The sequence below is a fragment of the Bubalus bubalis genome, chromosome 2, assembly GCF_019923935.1.
Source record: "Bubalus bubalis isolate 160015118507 breed Murrah chromosome 2, NDDB_SH_1, whole genome shotgun sequence".
Lineage (NCBI taxonomy): Eukaryota > Metazoa > Chordata > Mammalia > Artiodactyla > Bovidae > Bubalus > Bubalus bubalis.
This window is the reverse complement of record NC_059158.1, coordinates 185,451,319-185,476,234: the sequence shown is the minus strand read 5'-3', so window position 1 is coordinate 185,476,234 and position 24,916 is coordinate 185,451,319. Positions and strand designations below refer to the sequence as shown.

Sequence of the window (24,916 nt, the reverse complement as noted above, 5' to 3'; positions counted from 1 at the left end):
CCTAGTTTATGTATATTTGTTTTTTAAACAGCCCCCCAGCTCCTTCCAAATCCCCCCATCAGAAACATACTCCTCCACCCTTGCCACTTTAAGCCTATCATCAGAGTACCATCTCAGGGCCACAGATGAATTACAAATCAGTGAAACAAATTTTAAATACCAGCCTTCTCCATAGGGCTTCTGTTGGAGTTATCTTACCTGTCCCAAACTTTGAGACATTCAGGGACGTCAGGGTCACCTTGAGCGCTGGCTTTATGTTGCCAGATGAGCAGGAGGCGTGAAAGCACAGAGAGGCTCTGAGGGTGAATGTACAAGGGCCATGGGCCCTCCGAGAAAGGAGCAACTCCCAGCTGCTGCAGCAGTGTGTTCTAACAAGAAAGACATACAAGAGGCCATTAGGGAAAACGGCAGGGAAGGAGGTTGCTTTTTAACACTGACAAAGAGTCCTTTAGAGAAAGGAGGACACAGAAATTCAGATTCAGAAGCAGCCCCAAAAGGTCATTCCACACATGAGAAAAATACAAAGGCAAAAGTACTAATCTAACCCCACTAACAACAGTTAACTAGTGTCGGCAATCAGGCCCCCAAAAAGGAGACGTGCGCGGAGACAGCAGAATCAGGGTCAGTTTCAACGGACAGTGTCTTTGAAAAAAAACTTCAACTGTAATAGCTAACAGTTTTCCTTTCAAGTTAGTTATGTACTACAAATAACACTCCAAAGGGGGAGCTCCAACAACTTAAGAGGGCCAACAACTTGTATTAATAGTATTAGCAGAGAAATTCTGCCTCTAAGATGTCACGGCATCTAGAATTAATCAGGTCGCTGTCTCTGCCTCCAGTTGTAGCATGTCTTTCAAATGAGCTTTACTTTCAGCTCAGTTATCTAAGCTGCAATTTATCTCCTCAAACACACACACAAACTGAGCAGGATGCCAGTGGGAAAACCAGACAAATGCCTGCTTTCTCATCTGGCTTTAGAAAACACAAATCACGGTTACCTCAGGACATAGGATACATTTTGAAGTCTGCCAAACTAAATTATACTCTTGTAAAAAAACATCCGAGAGGACCCTATTCCTCGATAATGTTCAAAAAGTCATGGACATTGAGCGTAGCTCCCATGTACTGGCGGGTTACGTGGGCTAAGTGCTGTATGGAGGCTGTGCTGTGACGCCAGAACCGGGGTGCCCCGCTGCACTGCTGAGGCACACAGCTCAGGGTGGCTTAGCGACATGACCAAAGCCAGAGGATCACCAAGCGACAAGCCAAGTTTCTCTCTAAAACCCACATTCTTAATCATTATGCTCAACAAAGACATGAAGACCAACTTCTCCATTCCTGACTCAAGAAAACAATTCAAAAAATAAATAAACATGTCTGATCTATGGCCAAAGTCTTCACTGGAGCACTGCTGGTAATAAAAAGTAAAATCAAGGCACGTGCAGCCATGGTGGCAGTAAGCAGAGACCAAGTGAACATAAAAACATGCTCTGTATATGTTATGTCACACACAGATACAAAATCACAAAGTTGAAAAAGCAGAAACAAGGGACACATCGACGTTCTGATGGCTGTAAAGCTGTGCCTCTGTGGACGACAAGAGGAAGCACGGCAACACCGAAACCAGGAGCTCAGCGAGAGGACTGTGGCTGCGTCTACTCTGCCGCTCACCACCGCTAAGTGAGCTTGTCTGCCTCGTGTCAGATGGGTTAGGGCTCAGAGCCGGTACAAGCTGACGCTCCTCAGGAACCGGCTTTCCCCACCCCTCGCACTGATAAGCAAGGAAGACCTGACTTCCTAAGGAGCAAGTCTGAGTCACGACAGAGCAGAGCCCAGCCCGACGCACCCCTGGACACCCTCCAAGCGCCCTTCCCCGCCGCTCCCGCTGTACCCGAGGGGAGCCTCGGCCTCATCGCTCCTGCTGGGCCCACCGTCTCCCTGTTTCTCACACTTCACCGACGGCCACCCAGTGGGCCATCCCCAAAGCTGCAGCATCAGTCTTCATTTTCTAACTCCTGAATTTCAGACTCACATTTCCCACTATTTTCTAAGACATCGTCATCCCTCTGGCACTTCAAAATTTCACTATTTAAAGTGGTGTTGTTTTTTTTTTTTTCAAAAGCAGTAATGGTGACTATTTTATTCAAGTTTAAAATACTGATAATACAGTTTTTCTCATTTGATTGAGAAGGGCTACAGAATGTAACATACTAGCAAAGGAAATAATACAACCACATAGGCGATGCCCCCGCTAGCTGTCTTCAGCTTACTCCTTTGGTAAAGGAGAGCTTCACCTTAGCTATTCAATTTTCTTGACTGAAAACAACTCCAAGGCTCGCCGACTGCAAGGACCTAAAAGTCACTTTGGAGGGCTGACATTGACTCATTTTTAAAAACAGAAAATGGCAAATCGTGCCTCCTGTACCTAAAGAACCCAAAGGATCATCTGAGTGATTGTGACTAAGTGACCCGTGAGCACGCAAGTCGGTGCAGTCCCTGTGGGAAACAGCATGGAGCTTCCCAGGACACTACAAGCAGAACTAGGACCCAACAACCCCACTCCTGCGCATACATCCAGACAAGACACAACTCAAAAAGACGCACGCAGCCCTAGGCTCCCAGCAGCAGCATCACAACAGCCGAGACATGGAAGCAACCTCAACGCCCGTCGGCAGACGGCTAAAACAAGAGCAGCGCACGTGCGCAGGGGCGCTGCTCAGCCGCAAGCAGGAACGGAGCAGCGCCACCTGCAGCGACGGGGACGCGACCAGGGATCACCGTGCCAAGCGAGGCCAGAAAGAGAGCGGCCAATGCCCCACGGTACCGCTTTCATGGAGAATCTAAAACATGACAAAAATGAACCTGTCTATGAAGCAGAAACAGAATCACGACACAGCAGACAGACTGGCGGTTGCCAAGGTGGAGAGGGCTGGAGGACGGGTGGAGTGCGAGGCTGGGGCTGCCGGACGCAAGCTTTAACAGAGGATGGACAGACAAGGTCCTACTGTACAGAACGGGAAACTATCCTCAACATCCTGTGATAAACTGTAATGCAAAAGAACACACTAAAAAAGAATGTATACGCGAGACGGAACCACTCGGCTGCACAGCAGTACTTAACACAACACTGTAAATCAACTGCACCTCAATAAAAGAATGTTGAACAGAAATCTGAAAAAACAAGTGACGCATGAGGAAATACAATCTGAGTCGACTTAAACCCCAAGAACGTGCCACGGAGTTCTCAATATCACTCCTTTTACCCCCAAACCAACTCTCTTTCCTGATTTCCCTATTTCTATTAAGACAAGAGCATCCTGCTTGTCTCATTTGGGTTTTAAGGGTTTTAAATTTGGCAGCATCTTAGATTCTTAAACTCTCCTTGTCTCTCACCTCATTCAAACAACTTCCCATGATCTCTACACTGCTAAGTCGCTTCAGTCGTGTCTGACCCTGTGTGACCCCATAGATGGCAGCCCAGCAGGCTGCCCCGTCCCTGGGACTCTCCAGGCAAGAACACTGGAGTGGGTTGCCATTTCCTTCTCCAATGCATGAAAGTGAAAAGTGAAAGTGAAGTCGCTCAGTCGTGTCCGACTCTTAGCGACCCCACGGACTGCAGCTTACCAGGCTCCTCCGTCCATGGGACTTTCCAGGCAAGAGTACTGGAGTGGGGTGCCACTGCCTTCTCCAGATCTCTACACTAGGTCCTTTAATTACCCTGTCTCCCCTTTCTCATGAAGCCACACTAACTCATTTTTATTTCTTCAGTTCCTGTAACAGTACCTGAAACATGGATAAGTTTCAACGAATACTTATAAATGAACCCAGATCACCATAGTAACAATGTTATTCACTTATGATAATTTTACATGCAATATTAAATATAGTATTAAACAGTAACAGTAACAATACATTTTATTAACGTCCCTTACAAGACACTGTGTATATGGCAACTTAAATCAGGCATCTTGAGTAAGACAGCTTTGCACATTACTCCAAAGAAATAATATCCAAGGGAAGGGCACTCCACAGCAGACTACAATGACTATCCTTCAAAGTAGTGAAATATGGGAAACAGTTTACAATTCCATGCCTGGAGCTGGAATGAAAAATGGCGATCTGAGGGCGTCCTTTGCAGCGTCAGCAGCTATGGGCAGCCCAGCTACACATCCACACGGGGTCTGTAATTATTTTTAAAATGCTAAGAGAGCAGTATCATCACAGGAGTCTTAAGAACCCATATTCTCTAAAGAAAAGTATTTCTTCCCCATTATTTGGACATAAAGGTTTAGCCAAGAAAAGTGCAAATCTATGACCTTTGAAACCTCTCGATAAAGTCAGATCTGGGCAAGGAGCTGATAATTTTGGCAATAACTTCACTCTGAGAAGTTACTGCAGGCAATATCATAACTGAAGCATTTTCTGCTCTTTACCTTAAACAGGTCAATAGCTTTTCTACTCTATTTATTGATATAGTCTCTTTCCTGCTAAAAAAATTTTTCCCATGTACCACTAAGTAAGCATAAATAGGTTTTACAATTACCTTTTTAAACAACAAAAGAAATGCCTCAGGATTTCTCAAATAGCTTGAGATTGTGAGAATTTTTTTGTTTTGGCTGCACAATGCGGCATCTTAGCTCCCCGATCAGGGGACCCAGGCCCCTTGAGGGCAAGCGTGGAGTCCCAGCCAGTGGACCAATTCCCTGTGAGAATCAATTTTTTAACTTCATGAAATAGGTTCCTGGATTTTGCCCCTTTGGGGGCAAGTACAAGTCCTTAAATTGTGTTTTGATTCTGAGAAACCACTGAAATAAAAATATTTTCATTAACAACCTTAGAAGCCAGGACATGGAAGCAACCTAGATGTCCATCAGCAGATGAATGGATAAGAAAGCTGTGGTACATATACACAATGGAATATTACTCAGCCATTAAAAAGAATACATTTGAATCAGTTCTAATGAGGTCGATGAAACTGGAGCCTATTATACAGAGTGAAGTAAGCCAGAAAGAAAAACACCAATACAGTATACTAACGCATATATCTGGAATTTAGAAAGATGGTAACAATAACCCTGTATACAAGACAGCAAAAGAGACACTGATGTATAGAACAGTCTTTTGGACTCTGTGGGAGAGGGAGAGGGTGGGATGACTTGGAAGATTGGCATTGAAACATGTATAATATCATATATGAAACGAGTTGCCAGTCCAGGTTCGATGCACGATGCTGGATGCTTGGGGCTCATGCATTGGGACGACCCAGAGGCATGGTGTGGGGAGGGAGGAGGGAGGAGGGTTCAGGATGGGGAGCACATGTATACTTGTGGCGGATTCATGTTGATATACAGCAAAACCAATACAATATTGTAAAGTTAAAAAATAAAATAAAATTATGAGTGATTAAAAAAAAAAAAAACCAAGCTTAGAGCTAATTACTGGAGATCTCCTAAATTAAATTCTACTGGGGCTGGTTGGGGAAAGTTGGTGGCGAATATTGGGGGGGGTCACATTAACTGAGAATCTGAATTTTTAACAAATTCCCCAGGAATCCTTATGCACACTAAAGACTGAGAAACACTAACTCTAACTATGCTAATAAAGTTATTATCAGGACATGACATTGCCAAATCTTGGGAGAGAATGTGAATCCCCATGCCCCTGGCACACTGCTGGTGAGAGCAGTCCTCGGTGCCACAACACAGAGCACTGCGTTATCTGCTCAAGGTCACGGGCTCCATAACCTGTCGATCCTACTTCAGCTTATATTCCCAAGAGACTCACTTGCAACAGGGGACATACAGGGGACACGCACAGGAGGACACCTGGGGGTCCAGTGGTTAAGAATCCTCCTGCCACTGCAGGGGACATGGGTTCGATCCCTGGTCCAGGAAGATGCCACGTGCTGCACAGCAACTGAGCCCGCGCGCCAGGAGCGCTTGCTCCACCACAAGAGAAGCGGTCGCAATGAGCAGCCTGCGCGCGGCAACCAGAGCAGCCCCCACTCGCACGAGTCAGTGCAGCCAAAGCAATTAACCTTTTTAAAAAAGAGATCATACAACACCTGGAATAACAATGGTATCTGACACAACCCAAATGTTCATTAGTTGGAGCAGAAGGGACACGAATAAACTGGTTCAGTCACAAACACAGTGAAATACACACAGCAGTCAAAACAAAAGCTACAGAAATGTGCAAACGCATAGATGAATTCTGATAGTAAAGTACTAAATAATGTTAAGTGGAAAATGCCTACAAAACTGCACAGAATGTGATGTCATTGCTAAAAGCAATCAAATAAGTTTAAATTTTAAAATATTCCTTAAATCCAAAAGCAAATACATACATGAAACTAATGAAATGAGGAATTTAAGATTTAGGATTCCAGATATCAGCTACTTCACTGAGGAAAGAAAGCTACAAAGTTTAGAAGTCCACAATCAAGATCCTAGACTTGATTTCAGTGGTGGGTTGTCTATGGGAGCATATCATGGACCTTGATTCCATCCTTGTTCACCTCCTGGATGATACTGGCCAACACGGCCATACAGTGCTCTGAAAGGGATACACTTGGATAGTTTCAGACAAAACTGTGCCGATAGTTCAGCATGGAAGAGGTGATAAAGTTTAACATGTTGGACGCTAGGCCTAAGAACTAAAAGAACATCCACCTCCTATAATTTGCCTGATTCTTTTAAGACAAGCGTTTTAATTTATATTTCTCAGATTACTAATGGCGCTTAACATTTCCTACATTGTTGGCCATTTATTGTTTTTTAATAAAACGTCCTCTTGTCTATTTACTTTTATACTAGGACAGTTATCAGAAGTGGGTTTTGTAGCTTTTCCTTTTCTTTAAACTTACTGAGTGAGTTGGGGCTCAAGGACACATATTCTTGAAATGATCTTAATTAAGGCAGAGGGACATCCTAGAGTAGTCTCTCAACACTCTTTCCAGGGAGGGGATCCCAAGACAAACTGTTCCCTAGCTACAGAAACAAGCACAGCCTACTGAGTGCAGACGCAGAGAGCTCCCGGCCCGAACAGTCGCAGCGCACACCTGCAGGTTAGGCGGCTGGAGGTCCGAGGTCACCAGCGAGTGGTTGAAGTGGTAGAGGGCGGCCGCAAACTCTTCATCTGATGCACCTTGAAGACACACGGGAAAACCAATTACTCAAGCACCTGCCTGATGCAGTGCACCACCCTTCAGCAGCCAAACGCTGCTAGAAAAACACCCGCCAGGCACATATCCTGTCTACTGACCCTTGAGCCCATCCTTGTCCACCTCCTTAATGATACTGGCCAATGTGGCCATATGGTGCTCTGAAAGAGATACACTCAGATAGTTTCGGATAAAATTGTTCCGGGAGTTCAGCATGGAAGAGGTGATGAAGTTCAAAATGTTGGAAGCCAGGCCTAAGAACTAAAAAGAACACAAAAAGGTTATACCAGGTTCATAAGCCCAGAGCTCCCACAAACCCTAAATACAAACACAAAGTAAAATACGTCCATAGATCTCATGAGAAAAACACAATGACTCAAAGACTCAGATTTTCAATCACTGACAATATGACTAAGTTTAATTATGACAGGCTTTCTCATGTGATTGTATCAATTACAAACAACGGTGTATCAATTTAATACAACAGACTTCACGGAGTACTGTACGAAGACAGGATTTGCAAACAGACTCATTTCCTTCATTCCTCTAAGGTTCTGTATTTGTCCAGCTCTAAGATATTACTGATATATTCAATTCTGAAGCCTATATTATCACTATACACATTTAGAATGCCCAGTTCTTCACTTCTCTATTAAAATTCAGGTGGGGAATTGCCTGACGGTCCAGTGGTGAGGACTGCGCACTTTCACTGCCAAGGGCCTGGGTTCTATCCCTGGTCAGGGAACTAAGATACCATAAGCTGCACTGCTGAGTCTCTTCAGTCGCGTCTGACTCTGTGCGACCCCATAGACGGCAGCCCACCAGCCTCCCCCGTCCCTGGGATTCTCCAGGCAAGAACACTGGAGTGGGTTGCCGTTTCCTCCTCCAATGCATGAAAGTGAAAAGTGAAAGTGAAGTCGCTCAGTCATGTCTGACTCTTCGCGACCCCATGGACTGCAGCCCACCAGGCTCCTCCGTCCATAGGATTTTCCAGGCAAGAGTACTGGAGTGGGGTGCCATTGCCTTCTCCGATAAGCTGCACAGCAGTGACCAAAAGAATAGTAATAATTTAACTAGAGTGAACTTAATCAAGCTGAATTATTATGTAAATGTTTTAAATCCATATCCTTGACTACACGAAGCTGTGTAAAAGCCAAGATCGTATCTGACCTGATTACCGATAGGGCTTCGGGAGAGGGAATAACACGCAATGTGCCACCCACAAATACTGGCTGCACGGATAGTTAGCAACCAATCATGACACACTGGACATAGGCGACGGGCCCATTAATTCTTCACAACACTCTCAGGAGGCACAATCACTCCCATACAACAGGAGACAAAACAGGCTCAGAGAAATTCAGGTTCTTGCCTGAAGTCATAAAGTCAGTAAATGCAGAAGTAGGATTCAATTCACTTCTATCTAACCTGAAACGCTATGTTACTAACCCTCAGAGAAACATCATCAGGAGTACAAGAGTTAATTAATGAAACATAATCAATATACTTAAGCCCTAAGTAAAAATGTCTTTAAACATTAATGATCCACACTGATGAATGGCAAAAACCATCACAACATTGTAAAGCAATTATCCTGCAATTAAAATAAATTAATTTCAGAAAATTAATGATTCAACATACAAAATGGTTTTATTCCAATGATCTGCTTTTCACACGCCTTCGCCCCATTTCTCCTTCCCCACTCAGAAATCCACTCTTACCAACTCAGGATCTTTGCGACTGGCCAAGATGTTGCCCTTCTCACCAGGAGCCTGCTTGCTGGGGCTCTTGACACGAGGCGAGCTTTCCAGGGGAGGGGATGGGGGAGGAGGCGGAGGAGCCACCTTCTCTTTGCTGGGAGAGATGGTCTCTTCAAACCACTGCCCCAAGATAGGTTCACTGTCCTCATCTAACAGGGAAAGAGAAAAATTAACAAAGTAACAAAAGTTATCCAATTTTCAAATTGTTTCTGTACACCTGCCTTGGAAAAGTGCCTGAGTCAAAAAGAATACAAGGTATCTAAATTATGGTGGAAGATACATAGTGGCATAAACTTGTCAAAACTGATACAAATGTATACAGCAAGCACATGAAGTGCTTTATTGTGCTAAGTTATACCTCAACAAGACCAACATTTTTTTAAAAGAACCCCAGGAAGGAATAGAAATCACCTCACTTTATTTTACTGGCAACAAGCCAAATGTTCTCAAGTGCAAACTTTTACTTGTCATCAATTGTAAGCCCCCAGATAAGAATCGCACTTTTTTGCAATACTACATACACCTGGATAGAAACAATCTGATGTGGTTATTTTATTTACTCTCTCTCCAAACCAAGGCAGGAGGGAATGTTACTAGTAATCTGGTCTAATTACTAGTTACTAATGGCCAGGAGATCCAACCAGTCCATTCTAAAGGAGATGAGCCCTGGGTGTCCTTTGGAAGGACTGATGCTGAAGCTGAAGCTCCAATACTCTGGCCACCTGATGCAAAGAACTGACTCATTGGAAAAGACCCCAATGCTGGGAAAGTTTGAGGGTAGGAAGAGAAGGGGTCGACAGAGGATGAGATGGCTGGATGGCATCACCGACTCGATGGCCATGAGCTTGAGTGAACTCCAGGAGTTGGTGATGGACAGGGAGGCCTGGCGTGCTGCAGTCCATGGGGTCACAGAGTCAGACACGACTGAACAGAACTGAACTGAACTGAACAGCCTGTTCCTAGGAACCAGCGAGCAGGAGGGAGTTCACCACATGAGTCAGTGTAGAAAGAAACAAAAACAAGTGATAAGTATCCTGACTGTGGAGGAAAAGACACCAAAGCATCTGAGCTTTGCTGACGGTGGCTTCACTCACTCAGTCGTCAACCTCCACTTACTCCACCAGGTCACCTTTAAGGGCACAGGCGGTCAAGACCCAGGCTGGGCCAGTGAGAGAAGACGGTGGCCAGGCAGCTCCTGGGGGCGCGCCCTGCCGTGCTCTGGGCCCCCGGGAGAGGGCAGGGTGCCCACCTTGGCTGCTGTCCTCCTCCGTGCTGCTGAAGTCGTCCTCGTAGTAGGTGTTGGAGTCAGTAGAGGCGCTGGCGTCACTGCTCATGGAGCCCTTCCTCTGACGCTGCAGGACACACGCCTGGGGAACAAGCGAGGCGTCTGTAGTCAGTGACCCCAAAAATGAGCCATCCTACTTCAGCCCTTTCACCATGTGAAGAGTCTTCTCTGCATCTCTTTTTTCTAAATCCAAGTGAAGTATTTCTCCTAATAGCTCCCTTCAGGACTCTCATAGCTTTATCCTAAAACAGGAGTCTCCAACCCCCAGGATCTAAAAGCCTGATGATCTGAGATGGAGGTGACATAATAGTAATAGAAATAAAATGCACAATAAGTGTAACGCGCTTGAATCATCCTCAAACTAAGATCCCACCACACCCTCAACACCACCCCACCCTCAACACCAGCGTGATCTGTGGAAAAACTGTCCTCCACAAAACAGGTCCCTGGTGATCAAAAGTCTGGGCACCACTGCTATGAAAGCACTCCAAAACCTTAACTGTGGACAAGAGCTGGAAAGGCTTCAGCATGCCAACTGTCACAAAGTGCCCAGTGCCCACCATGGGATTTTCCAGGCAATGGTACTGGATTGCCATTTCCTTCTCCAGGGGATCTTCCCAACCCAGGGATTGAACCCAGGTCTCCCGCATTGTAGACAGACGCTTTACTGTCTGAGCCACCAGGAAAGTCCTGATAATCAATAGCTAATTCAAATCTCTGGAATCATTAAGAGCTTTCCTCATCTTCAAAACCATTACCACAAATGATACGTTTACAAAGAGTAAGGCATGCAGTCCGTCCCATTTGTTTTAAGAAGGCTACGTAAGAAGACCTTACAGATTCTCAGCGGCATGACCCCACCCACCTTTCTGTAGGAAGTTGAGAGCAGTGTCAACAGCAGGTTCGTCAGTGGGACAGAGTCGATCAGCCGCTGAATCCTCTGTATGGAGGTACTCTGGGCCATGATGCTCAGGACTGCAGGGGGACCATCTGCTTCCCAACCCTGATGGTAAAGAGAGAGTTAACATTAGGTCTCAACAGGAAGTAAGCACCCAGTCCGATGGCTCAAGCGCACGTAAGCCAGAAGACGGGCCCGCAGCCACCGTGCTGATTCTGAGGACCAGCCCTCACCTTATGCAGAGCCTCCACTTGCAGGTCTTGAAAAAGAGATGTCAACAGCTTGACGGCATGGTTTGCCAGTATCACTGAGAGTACCCCAAAGCCCTGATGCCTACAAAGCAAAAGGGAAACACAAACTTTAAGACAACTCACAACAAATTACAATCATGGATTTTGCCATTTTGAGGCCCTTTAAGAATCTACTGACCTTTCCCCAGGGGGTGAAAAAATTGCAAGAACATAAAATCTACATATAATTTCAGAAGTTCACTCTCCCTGAAGCCCACCTACAGACTGCCTAGAGAGCCTCAGGCTAAGAACTCCTGGACTAGAAGAAACTCTGGAATTTAAACTGTCAATTCAAGCTACTGGGTCACGTGAAAAAAACACTGTCATTTAAAACTCATTCTTTTGGGAACTTCTCTGGTGGTACAGTGGGTAAGAACCCACCTGCCAAAGCAGGGGACACGTGTTAGACCCCTGGTCCAGGAAGACCCATGTGCCGAAGGGCAGCTGAGTCTGTGTGCCACGGCTAGTGAGCCTGTGGCCTAGAGCCCAAGCTCTGCGACGAGAGGCGCCACCCAATGAGAAGCCCTGGCTGCCACAGCTGGACGAAGCCCACAGCAAGGAGATCCAGCACAGCCGAAAAGAAACACATAACTGAGTCTCTTTTACAAAGTCATTCTTTTGAGAAGAAAAGGCTAAAAAGTAGCAACTCAAACAAAATATCTGGACAGGAGAGAATAAAAACAAAGGTTTACATTAAGTCTGAGTAGAACTTTCTCTTGATGTCCAAATGACCACACGACAAAGGGTCAGTATATCTAATATGCAAAGAGCTCCCGTAAATCAGTAAGAAGAAAGTATAAACACCAAAGGGAAAACTGGAGCAAATGATCCAGGCAGTATGAAAATGACCACAATCACAGGAGGACGCAACGCAATACAAGTGAGAGCCCTGCAGGAACCTCTCTCTCCTGTGAGACCAGCACACAGGAGGGCTAAAGCCACCCACCACCAGCGAGGACGGGGAGGGGCGACGGCACAGCACGCCACAGCCAGGGGCGCACGCCAGAGTGCAGTTACCAAATAAGCATGCCCTTTGTCCGCACAATCATACTTCTAGAACTGACCCCAAGGGGACAACTAAACAAGTGCACAGAGATTTGTTTCAGAAGGATTATTAAAGTGCACTTTACCAAAACAAGCTATACGGAACAACCTAAATAAGTGTTTGAAAAGTTAATTGGTTAACTATGGCATATTTATATAATGGTATACTATCAGTCATTAAAAACATAGAACTGTAATTGTGTCACTGAAAATGTCTACAATATGTAATAACAGTGATCCTATTTTCTTAAAGATATCTATTTAACATATGTGCACAGAAAAATGTCTGGAAAAATGTTTACCAATTTGGGTGGTAGATGATTTTTTGATGATTTCTTTTTTTGCTTTCTTATGACTTTCTACCTACACAATGCATATACATTCCTTTTAAATCTCAGGAAACTACAACCAGTTTTTATATGTTTCTTCAACTTCAAAAGATATACCTATTGGCAATCTATTCCCTTTACAATGTCAAGTATAACAACAGACACTCAAAAACCACAAACCGTTGTTCTCTCTGAACATGCTTACCTCCCTACGTTGCCTGGTGTCTACGGCCTACTACCTCAATGCCTATTTCAGATCTCAGCTCAGTACACGTCCTCAGGGAAGCCTGCCTTGATATCTCTAGCCAGGTCAAATGCCCTTATTATAATACTCTCTAGACACAATCTGACATATATTTGCATGAATATCAACTTCTTCTCTCTTCAGAACGTCTATTTTGTTTGTCCACTACAGCATTCCACAGCTCATACACAGCCTGGGACAGAAGGCAGTGAATAATTTGCTAAGGTCCAGAATTCGACTTCCTCCTTGAACTCGAGACTCACACACCCAAGTGCCTACCCAGCATCTCACAGGGGGCCTACCGGTCCTCTCAAAAGCAGCGTAGCCCAGGTGAAATCCTTCATTTCTTCCCCTTCCTGTCACTCAATCTATTCCTAAACTGGTGTGCCCTCTCTCAGTAAATTACGCAAATCCAGATGCTCATGCCAGAAACTTCTGATATATTTTTCACACTCAACATTCACTTCAGTTCAGTTCAGTTACTCAGTCGTGTCCGACTCTTTGTGACCCCATGAATCGAAGCATGCCAGGCCTCCCTGTCCATCGCCAACTCCCGGAGTTCACCCAGACTCACGTCCATCGAGTGATGCCATACAGCCATCTCATCCTGTCGTCCCCTTCTCCTCCTGCCCTCAATCTTTCCCAGCAGCAGGGTCTTTTCAAATGAGTCAGCTCTTCGCATAAGGTGGCCAAAGGATTGGAGTTTCAGCTTCAACATCAGTCTTCCAATGAACACCCAGGACTAATCTCCTTTAGACTGGACTGGTTGGATCTCCTTGCAGTCCAAGGGACTCTCAAGAGTCTTCTCCAACCCCACAGTTCAAAAGCATCAATTCTTCGGCGCTCAGCTTTCTTCACAGTCCAACTCTCACATCCATACATGACCACAGGAAAAACTATAGCCTTGACTAGACGGACCTTTGTTGGCAAAGTAATGTCTCTGCTTTTGAATATGCTATCTAGGTTGGTCATAACTTTCCTTCCAAGGAGTAAGCGTCTTTTAATTTCATGGCTGCAGTCACCATCTGCACTGATTTCGGAGCCCAGAAAAATAAAGTCTGACACTGTGTCCACTGTTTACCCATCTATTTCCCATGAAGTGATGGGACCGGATGACATGGTCTTAGTTTTCTGAATGTTGAGCTTTAAGCCAACTTTTTCACTCTCCTCTTTCACTTTCATCAAGAGGCTTTTGAGTTCCTCCTCACTTTCTGCCATAAAGGTGGTGTCATCTGCATATCTGAGGTTAATGATATTTCTCCTGGCAATCTTGATTCCAGCTTGTGCTTCTTCCAGCCCAGCATTTCTCATGATGTACTCTGCATATAAGTTAAATAAGCAGGGTGACAATATACAGCCTTGACGTACTCCTTTTCCTATTTGAAATCAGTCTGTTGTTCTGTGTCCAGTTCTAACTGTTGCTTCCCGACCTGCATATAGGTTTCTCAAGAGGCAGGTCAGGTGGACTGGTATTCCCATCTCTTTTAGAATTTTCCACAGTTTATTGTGATCCACACAGTCAAAGGCTTTGGCATAGTCAATAAAGCAGAAATAGATGTTTTTCTGGAACTCTCTTGCTTTTTCAATGATCCAGTGGATGTTGGCAATTTGATCTCTGGTTCCTCTGCCTTTTCTAAAACCAGCTTGAACATCTGGAAGTTCATGGTTCATATATTACTGAAGCCTGGCTTGGAGAATTTTGAGCATTACTTTACTAGCGTGTGAGATGAGTGCAATTGTGCGGTAGTTTGAGCATTCTTTGGCATTGCCTTTCTTTGGGATTGGAATGAAAACTGACCTTTTCCAGTCCTGTGGCCACTGCTGAGTTTTCCAAATTTGCTGGCATATTGAGTGCGGCACTTTCACAGCATCATCTTGTAGGATTTGAAATAGCTCAACTGGAATTCCATCACGTCCCCTAGCTTTGTTCGTAGTGATGCTTTCTGAGGCCCACTTGACTTCACATTCCAGGATGTCTTGCTCTAGGTGAGTGATCACACCATCGTGATTATCTGGGTCGTGAAGATCTTTTTTGTACAGTTCTGTGTATTTTTTTTTTTTTTTTTAAGTTTTGTGTATTCTTGCCATCTCTTCTTAATATCTTCTGCTTCTGTTAGGTCCATACCATTTCTGTCCTTTATCGAGCCCATCTTTGCATGAAATGTTCCCTTGGTATCTCTAATTTTCTTGAACAGATCTCTAGTCTTTCCCATTCTGTTGTTTTCCTCTATTTCTTTGCATTGATTGCTGAGGAAGGCTTTCTTATCTCCTTGGTATTCTTTGGAACTCTGCATTCAGATGCTTATATCGTTCCTTTTCTCCTTTGCTTTTCGCTTCTTTTCTTTTCACAGCTATTTGTAAGACCTCCTCAGACAGCCATTTTGTTTTTTTACATTTCTTTTCCATGGGGATGGTCTTGATCCCTGTCTCCTGTACAATGTCATGAACTTCTTTCCATAGTTCATCAGGCACTCTGTGTATCAGATCTAGTCCCTTAAATCTATTTCTCACTTCCACTGTATAATAATCATAAGGGATTTGATTTAGGTCATACCTGAATGGTCTAGTGGTTTTCCCTACTTTCTTCAATTTAAGTCTGAACTTGGCAATAAGGAGCTCATGGTCTGAGCCACAGTTAGCTCCCGGTCTTGTTTTTGCTGACTGTGTAGAACTTCTCCATCTTTGGCTGCGAAGACTATAATCAATCTGATTTCGGTGCTGACCATCTGGTGATGTCCATGTGGACAGTCTTCTCTCGTGTTGTTGAAAGAGGGTGTTTGCTATGACCAGTGCGTTCTCTTGGCAAAACTCTATTAGCCTTTGCCCTGCTTCATTCCGTACCCCAAGGCCAATTTTGCCTGTTACTCCAGGTGTTTCTTGACTTCCTACTTTTGCATTCCAGTCCCCTATAATGAAAAGGACATCTTTTTTGGGGTGTTAGTTCTAGACGGTCTTGTAGGTCTTCACAGAACCATTCAGCTTCCACTTCTTCAGCATTGCTGGCTGGGGCATAGACTTGGATTACTCCTATCATTTTCCAACATGACTCGTTCTCCCTGCCTTTCCCAGCACCACCAGACTCCAAACCCCACCTTGATCGCTCAGAGGAAGGCGTGAGCCTTCCACCTGTTCTCGCTCCCTCTTGCCTTACAACCCTACGTACAGACTATTCTCCGCAGGGGGCTGGGTTCTCCGTCACTAACAATTCAGATCTTATCACTCCGGTCTTGCAAACCCTCTGGTATCTTCAGCTTACACTTGGCCCAAGGTGATCTGGCCCTGGCAACCTCTCTGACTGGATTTTCTACCACTCTCCTCCTCAATTTCTCTGCTCTAGACACAATGACCTTGCTGATCCTTAAACATGCCAATCATACTTGCAGCTCGAGACCTGAACAATTCTACCTCAAGTGTTTTCGAGGTTTATCTGTCACTTTACATCTACATCTTGTTTTCAGAGCCCTTTCCCGACTATGCTAACTAAACTAACTGGCCCTGACAGTCTCTAACCCCTTGTTCTGGCTTATTTTTCTTCCCAGCACTCATACACGATAATTGATTATAAACCTGCTGTTTGTTATAAAACTACTGTTTGCTCACTGTTGCTCCAGTTAAAGAATAAACTCCAGGGCTTCCCTGGTGACTTAGTGGTAAAGGATGTGCCTGCCAGTTCAGGAGACAGGGGTTTGATCCCTGATTCAGGAAGATCCCACATGCCGGGGGGAAACTAAGCCCATGCACCACAACTCCTGAGCCTGTGCTCTGCAAAAAGAGAAGCCACAGCAACGAGAACCCTGCACACCACAGCAGCGGAGACCCAGCGCAGCCTCAGATAAATAATGTTATTTTTAAAAAAAGAATACAAATTCTATAAAGTCAAGGAGACTGCTTTGATTAGTACCTCAATGCCTGGATAGAGCACTGAAAAAAATACATGAAATCCAGAAATAAGCCTGGGCTTCAAAAATAAAACCTCAACAACACAGAAATCACATCTCTAACTTTTTCCTGACAAGCAAGGCTTTCTGTCCAGACTTCATCAAAACAGCAGCAAATGTTTCAGGAAGCAAGCCATGAGCCCAGACAGAATCCTCATGTTACAGGTTGAACGTGCAAGTGCATGACCAAGTCCAAGTCAAACAAGTCCATTTTACAAAATAGAAGCACTTTTCTGCCCTAACATGAACCTCACAGATGTCCTAAAATGTGTATTACACAGGTATTTTCTCCCTCTTACAGAGAAGGAAACAAGATTGGAAAGAATGAGCAATTTACTCAAAATCACATAGCTACGCCACAGAGACAGTGAGCTACGATCATCATCTTCGTTGTTCACAGGTACTGGATGGAGGCAAACTTTGCTATTGCTATGGAGACGAGAGGCGTGAGACCGGCTCCCCACCAATAGCAAATGGCAGGAAAACCAACACGAGCGGCATCGAATGGACACATACCCTTTTCCAGGCCCCAGCTTCGGAGAGCCCACTCCCTCTTTGGTACGAGAAAGGATGTCTCTGACTCGGAGAGCGGCCAGTGGATCTTTCTCTTTCCCCTTATCAGCCAAGGCAGTAGGACTGAGGTTCAGTATGAGGAAAAGGCTGTTCAACAAACACCAGGCACCCAGCAATTGGAAGTTCTGATAGTGCTGTTGAAAAAGGCATGAAATGTAAATACACAGACAGAGAGTCTGCAGGCTACACATCTTAGAGACTACAGGCAAAACGGAGGCAGTGACGTCTTACCTCACCACCAGCGCGGCGGGAACTGCTGATTGCTTGACCAATCATGTCATAGATTTCAAGCTGTCCAAAAGTAAACATGCACAAAAATCTGAGCAAGGTGACACAGTTCATTATAAATGCTAAATCCGACCCAAAACACTTTAGCGTGAAGACTTCAACGTCCTCAAGCCACTTCCAATGGTACGATTCATCACAATTTCCTTGATCCTCACGTGACGCTGACTCTGTCTTTTCATTCCGCTCACGACACCTTCTCAAACATGTCCCCTCCATCCCATCTAAAGCAACACACCCAGGACATGTCAAATCACTTTCTATCGCAGCCTTTCATCCAATGCACTTGCCACTTTAGAAGCCCTTGTCTCCAACACCCGCCCCACTGAGAGCACACTGGTGCCGTACGGTAAGCCTCCTGTGCGTGCGCTGACTCAACGGCTCATCTTGCACCAAGTTCACCGCACTACAAAGTCGCAGTGCTTCCGGCACAGCTAGCCAAACCGCCAAACGAGCCAGACGCCTACGTCCCAGGCCAACTACTCAAGGGGGAGGGTATGGAGAGCACTCCATGCCCTTCCCTCTAATGAGCAACAAGGTGGAAGCCGCCATATTCCCTCAACTGAATCCTCAGGGCTCCCCATCCCCAGAGGCAGAGCTTACACATTTCTGAACGATTGTGGCAGCGTCACTCTCGTAGTCGTCCTCTTTGGAGCTCGTGGAGCCTGTCCGCACTTGCTGGGCACTACCCACATGAAGGATGGCCATGCAAGTTGCCACACTCACACCTGAGAAAAAAAAAGAGACACACATTCCAAGAAACTGAAACACAGAAACATAACCCACCCACAAGCAATTCCATGATCTGACGACTGAAATCCCATCAGGGATCGACTCAATGGACGTGAGTTTTGAGCAAATTCCGGGAGATAGTGAAGGACTTGGGGTCGCAAAGAGTCGGACACGACTGTGCAACTAAATAACAAAAAAATGTGCGACCATATGATCCAACAAGCACACTCCTAGATATATTTACCCAAATGAGCTGAAAACTTCCATCCACCCAAACACCTGTACGCAAATATTTATGGTACCTTTAGTCACAACCGTCAACAAATGGAAACAATCAAGATGTCCTCTAATAATCAATAATAAATCAATAAATCAATCAATAAACCGTGGTGTAGCCATACAAGGAATGGCATCACTGACTCAATGGACAAGAGTTTGAGCAAACTCCAAGAGACAGTAAGGGACAGGGAGGCCTGGCATGCTGCAGTCCATGGGGTCACAGAGTCAGACACGCCTTAGCGACTGAACAACAGTTCAAGCAATAGCTACCAAGGCACAAAAAGACAAAGAGGAAGCTTAACTGCACACAGCAGGCCCTCCACACCTGCAGGTCCTGCATCCGGAGATGCAGCTGGCGGAATCTGTGGATGGGCCGTCTGCAAATGCTAAGGCCAACTGTATACACCATTTCACACACGGGACTTGAGCATTCATGGATTTTGGTACCCACGGGGAGGTCCTGAAACCCCCTGCCCCACCCGCAAGCAAAAGAAGCCAGTCTGAAAAGGCGATGATTCTAACAATAGACTTTCTGGAAAAGGGAACTATGGAGACAGTAAAAGATCAGTGGTTTCTAGGGGCCGGGGTTAGGGGAGAGGCAGAGGGAGGGACTGCCAGGTGGAACATCGGGGATCTGGAAGGCAGTGAAAAGATTCTGTATCAACGTCAAAAACCACAGAGCTGTATGTGAGAAAGGAGCCCTAATGTAGTGAACCACAGGCTTCAGTTAATTATGCGTCAGTACTGGATCATCAATCACAACGAAGGCAGCCTGGGAATGCAGTATGTGAACAAGGGCACTGTACATGGGGGTGAGACAGCGCACGGGGACAGAGCTCTGTACTGTTCCAGATGCCGAGGCTGGAACGCTGCATTTTTCTGCAAACCTAAAGCTGCTTTAAAAATGAAATCTAGGACGTCCCTGGTGGCTCAATGGTTAAGAATATGCCTTCCAGTGCAGGTTCCCGGGTTCAATCCCTGGTCCGGAAGATCCCACATGCTGCAGAGCAACTAAGCCTGTGCCCCACAGTCACCGAGCCTGTTCTCCAAGAGCCCGGGAGCTGCAGCTACTGAGCCCAGGAGCCACAACTATTGAAGCCACGCTCCACAAGAGACACCAGGAGAAGCACGCTCCCCATAACTAGAGAAAAAGCCTGCACGGCAACCAAGACCCAGCACAGTCAAAAGTAAATAAACAAACAAGTAAGTTTTTAAAACTGAAATTACTTTTAAAATATTTTTTAAAAACTTTACAATGATTAAAAAAATAATCTCACACTTAGTATTTCTCAAAAACATCTAGGCCAAATCCCTTTCTTTACTTCAAATCCTAAGTGATTGAATTTCAGTAACAAACCAAATCTGGGGGCTCTTTAAAACAATGAAGAACTTTTTTTTGGCCATGCCCACAAGGCATGTGGGATCTTAGTTCCCCAACCAGGGACTGAACCAGCGCCCGGACAGTGAAAGCACAGAGTCTTAACCACTAGACCACCTTAACAACTAAGAATTTTTAAGGACTCTTAATTCTTACCAACGAAGCATAATGAGATGCACAGGATATTCAGAAACTCCTTGAAAATTGAACTTCATGAACCCCAAACTTAAAAATGCAAAAATCAAAGCCCGAGAAGTGAGAGTGAACACTGGGAATGGGCTTGGAGAGCACGCCTGCTCCCAGGCAGCCTTGGCGCTCCCCCCACAGCTCTGCTCTCGCTCAGGCCCAAACGACCGGAACTCCCTCCAGCAGGTCTCCCAGCCTCCCCGGTCTCCCCGCGGCAGACACCTGCGCTCTGCTGCTCCAGTGCTCTCCAGAGCACAGCTCAGACCACACCACTCTCCAAAATCTCCAACGCCTCCGCTGTCTGTAGGGTATGGTCCAAATGACTGAGACTGCATTTTGAAGCCCTCTTTGAGGAGGCTGTACCTTCTTTCCGGCTGTACAACACCAACTAGTCACACACACACACACACACACACACACACACACACACTCTCTCTCTCTCTCTCTCTCTCTCTCTCTCTCAAAATGTTTCCCCAAATACCAGGATACTTTTGGTCCTGCTTTTGCCTCTGGCCGAGGGATAGCCAAGCTGAAATCCTACCTGCCCTGCAAGATACGTCGACAGAACCCCTTTGTGACTACTGCCTTCCCCAATGAACGTACCTTTATCTTTACATGCCTATTTACACAGAAATGTTTATAATAAAGCCATTCAAAGAATGTAGGGAGATAACCTCAGCAATTTCTTAATGCTCCCAAGGTCAGGTTTCTAAGACTGTTCAAACCCTCACTCACAGAACCCAGTAAACATCGGAAATTGTTAGGCCTCCCAAGACATACCAGGACTATGGTATTTAAAACCAGGATCAGTGATTTGGGTTAAAAAGTCACCGAAACAATAACTTAAAAAAGCATAAACACCAGCTGTCAGGCCCCACTTCTAAGGCAGCATAATCAACAGGAAGGGAGGGGATTTTGTGGGAGCATGGAGAAAAACACTCATTGTATTTATCAATATAAACAGATACCACCTGTTCCAGGAGGTGTCCTCAAATCTGCTCCCACAGCACAGCGCCATCGCTCCCTTCTCCGCATGCCCGTAATATCCTAGAATCTCTACTGTCTTTAGCATCTCCTGTTTCATATTACATACGCTCTGTGGTCCAATCTGTCCTCCATTGCTCAGGTACAGGCTCCTTGAGAGCAAGGATTACATGTTGCTCATTGTAATATCCCCAAAGCACTTAGCATTTTGCTTCTCACACAGCAGACACTTACTCACATGTGCACACACTATGAAATCAAATATCCACATAACACAACAGCAGCAGTTGAGCAATAAGGGAATTTATAGAACTCCTACTTAGACCTCGTTCCATCTAGATGAGACACTAGATGGCCCTTGGGGAAGGAACTAAGCAAAGAGGGAGAGAGCACGCAGAAGGGTCTCACGGTTTCCAGGAAGTCTGTGCGGCTGAGGAAATGATCAGATGCAACGTCTCACCTGCATACAGACAGCTCAGGCTGAGCACTGTCACATCCTGCAGACGCGAAGGGTTGAGAGGCTCCAGCACAGGTAGCGAAAGGGTGTCCAATGCCATGGTTACGTCAATCACCAGAGAATGAAAACTGGAACATAACAAGATTAACACAAGTGTCTCTGACTCACTTGCTTCTGTAATCTGTTAAAGAAAGTGGGCATGCCATAAAAACTAACCGGGTTCTCTCTTTTGGAGAACAGTTTTAAAACATAGAGCATGCGCACCCTGGAGTACCTTACCCATTACGAACAGCGGTGGCGTCTGCTACTGTGGCAGGCATGATAAAGAAAGAATTGGCCAGCACCGCATCTTGAAACCGATTGATGTAGCGCAGGAAGTAGGGCAGGTTCAGACACACACGCAGGAGCTTCTCTGAGCCACCTGAATTAACGAAAAGGCTCAGCCTTACAAACAGGCTTCTGCTGCTTGATTCTTTTCCACTTAAGGAATTTTTGAAAGCAGAGAAACTAGCTTTTTGACAACAGAGTCTTACCAAGTTCCTGAAGACTAGCCACATTCTGAGCTATGAACACATTCTTGGTTTTGATAGCAGAAGCTTGATCTGTGGATGACTGCTCTTCACTTTCTCCTTCCGCCTGAAGAGAAACAAAGGCTGTGAAAGGCCTCTGAAGATACTAGCACCCCGGGACTGACCTGGCGGTCCAGTGGTTAAGACTCCATGTTCCCAAGGCAAGGGCCCCAAGTTCAATCCCTATTCAGGGAACTAAGATCCTACATGCCATGGGTGATGTGACCAAAAAATAAATTAAAGAACAACAAGATACTGTCATCTGTTGATTGTCGTCCTCAAGTTCAGAGTAGAACCAACTGTACAAGCTAGAGCTGCTCCGAGGACACTCGTCAGACTCCCAGCGGGGGTGGGAGGTGGTGGGATATACAGCTTTAAACATGTTCTGTAACCAGCACAGAGCGATGCCTTTTACAGTACGAGTACAGGCTCTGTGTCTACTTGCACTGAGAAATTGTCAGAAGAATGGTCATCAAAATAGTAACCACTAGAGACTTCCCTGGTGGTCCAGTGATTAAGATTCCATGCTTCCAATGCAAGGGGCATGGGTTCGATCCCTGGTCAGGGAACTAAGATTCCACATGCTATTAGGCATGGTCAAAAATACAAATATAAATAAATGTATTATTAAAACAAATAGTAATAACTGTGAACAGAAGGAATCGGGGTGAACGCTACTCATTTTCAGTTAGTATTCTTCAACATTCTTTCTACCCTTGGCAGGTACATCATTTTATATCACAAATATAAAATGCATTTGTTAGCTGTTTTTTCTAGTATTATCATCTTAACAAATCCTACAGGACAAGGTCCTCTGACTGAAGTAACTCACCTGAGTCTGTGGACCTACAGGTGATGATGCTACAGTTCTAGGGTTGAAAACTGACGTTAGCTGGTTCAAAAAATTCATCTGGACCTCCTTCTGCTTCAGCTCTGGGCTTACTGGTGAGGCCAGTTCTTTCTGATCTTCCACTATAAAATATGAAACAAGAGAGCGATGAGGGGAGTGTCACCTGCAGACAAAAGAGGAAATAGCTGGCGAGGGGAGTGGCCAAGAAACCAAGTCTGGTGAAGGCGCACTCACCATCTGAGAGCGTCTTCACTGTCTGGGGCAGCTTGGCCGACTTCATCATCGCTGTGAACGTGATGATTTCAGTCCTGTCTAGTCGGCTGCAGCCAGTGCACAGGCCCTTGATGAGGAGAATCAAGTGTTTCTGCAAAGAAAACAAATTCCAATATGCCTTTTAGAGAGGCCTCCTCTGGATTACATCAAATATGCCTTTTAGGGATTCTATTCTTTAGGGACTTCTAGCTGGCACAACGGAGAAGGCAATGGCACCCCACTCCAGTGCTCTTGCCTGGAAAATCCCATGGATGGAGGAGCCTGGTAGGCTGCAGTCCATGGGGTCGCTAGGAGTCGGGCACGACTGAGCAACTTCACTTTCACTTTTCACTTTTATTGGAGAAGGAAATGGCAACCCACTCCAGTGTTCTTGCTTGGAGAATCCCAGGGACGGGGGAGCCTGGTGGGCTGCCGTCTATGGGGTCGCACAGAGTCGGACACGACTGAAGCGACTTAGCAGCAGCAGTAGCAGCAGCAGCTGGCACAAAACCAAATTTAGGTTCAAACCAAGAACGGCAAACTCAGGAAGCAGAGATCACAAGCTGATGACCCTCAGGCCACACCTGCTTGCAGGCATCTCACAGGTCTCACAGCGATGTTGTTGTTGTTTACATTGGAAGTCACGGCTAACTTTTTAAAACATGGAAGGTTTATCATACAAATGCAGATTTCCTACCTCTTTCAATAATGCACAAGATCAGCTGGAGCCAGTGATTGATCCCTTTATAGCTGGGTCACACACCCTTCTCAACCAGCATACTTGACTCATTTTATGTTACTTGCCTGGCCGCCATGGTCATGTATCTTTGTAATCCTAGAAAAGACCTCTGCAGCTCTCTATACCAGAGGCTGATAAACCATAGCCCCAGTTCAGCCCATTGTTTTTGTGAATAAATCTGACTGGACCACAGCTGTGCACATCCATTCACATACTGTCTGTGGCTGCTTTCACACTGCAAAGTCAGAGTTTAACAGAGACTGGACGGTCAGCAAATTATCTCCCGTGTAGCCTGTTACAGAGAAAGTCACCAATCCCTGCTCTATGCCATCCCTTCTCCATCATTCCACGGGTCAGTCACAAGCCTACCTCAAAATAAGGGCCAGAAACAGGCCCACCACTCTTACCTGGGACACAGCGCACGCCTCATCTGGATTCTCCAAACGCAGGAGAGAAAATTCAATCAGGACTTTACAGGCTGCCGCCACAGACTGAAGTTGGTTCCGGGGAACTGAGAAAGGAATAAGCTTTACTCAACCTCAGACTGCTATAGCGCACTTCAGCCTCACAGTCAATGTACCAAATAAGTGTTGAGCTCCGTATGTCCAACATTCCCAGTATCCTTCTGTCAGAATCAACAACCATGAGGCAAACAAAGGCAACCTGGACTGATAATCATGAA

At 45.5% G+C, this 24,916-nt stretch overlaps 1 protein-coding gene across 5 annotated transcripts in view; it reads right to left on the bottom strand.

Annotated features, from left to right (window-relative positions):
- The window catches only part of UBR4 (ubiquitin protein ligase E3 component n-recognin 4), a 137,823-nt gene that overhangs the window by 101,869 nt on the left and 11,038 nt on the right, over window positions 1–24,916 (bottom strand). For all 5 annotated transcript variants that reach the window (XM_025278842.3, XM_025278845.3, XM_025278844.3 and 2 more), the window contains exons 3-18: window positions 24,642–24,745; window positions 23,478–23,607; window positions 23,226–23,365; window positions 22,358–22,460; window positions 22,104–22,245; window positions 21,828–21,952; window positions 18,412–18,536; window positions 17,755–17,814; window positions 17,467–17,657; window positions 11,339–11,438; window positions 11,073–11,210; window positions 10,172–10,289; window positions 8,884–9,071; window positions 7,264–7,423; window positions 7,061–7,146; window positions 199–368 (exon numbers count right to left, since the gene is read on the bottom strand). In XM_025278842.3, coding sequence (XP_025134627.3) covers window positions 199–368; window positions 7,061–7,146; window positions 7,264–7,423; window positions 8,884–9,071; window positions 10,172–10,289; window positions 11,073–11,210; window positions 11,339–11,438; window positions 17,467–17,657; window positions 17,755–17,814; window positions 18,412–18,536; window positions 21,828–21,952; window positions 22,104–22,245; window positions 22,358–22,460; window positions 23,226–23,365; window positions 23,478–23,607; window positions 24,642–24,745 — 2,080 coding nt within the window. The remainder of the gene's footprint in view (window positions 1–198; window positions 369–7,060; window positions 7,147–7,263; window positions 7,424–8,883; window positions 9,072–10,171; window positions 10,290–11,072; window positions 11,211–11,338; window positions 11,439–17,466; window positions 17,658–17,754; window positions 17,815–18,411; window positions 18,537–21,827; window positions 21,953–22,103; window positions 22,246–22,357; window positions 22,461–23,225; window positions 23,366–23,477; window positions 23,608–24,641; window positions 24,746–24,916) is intronic.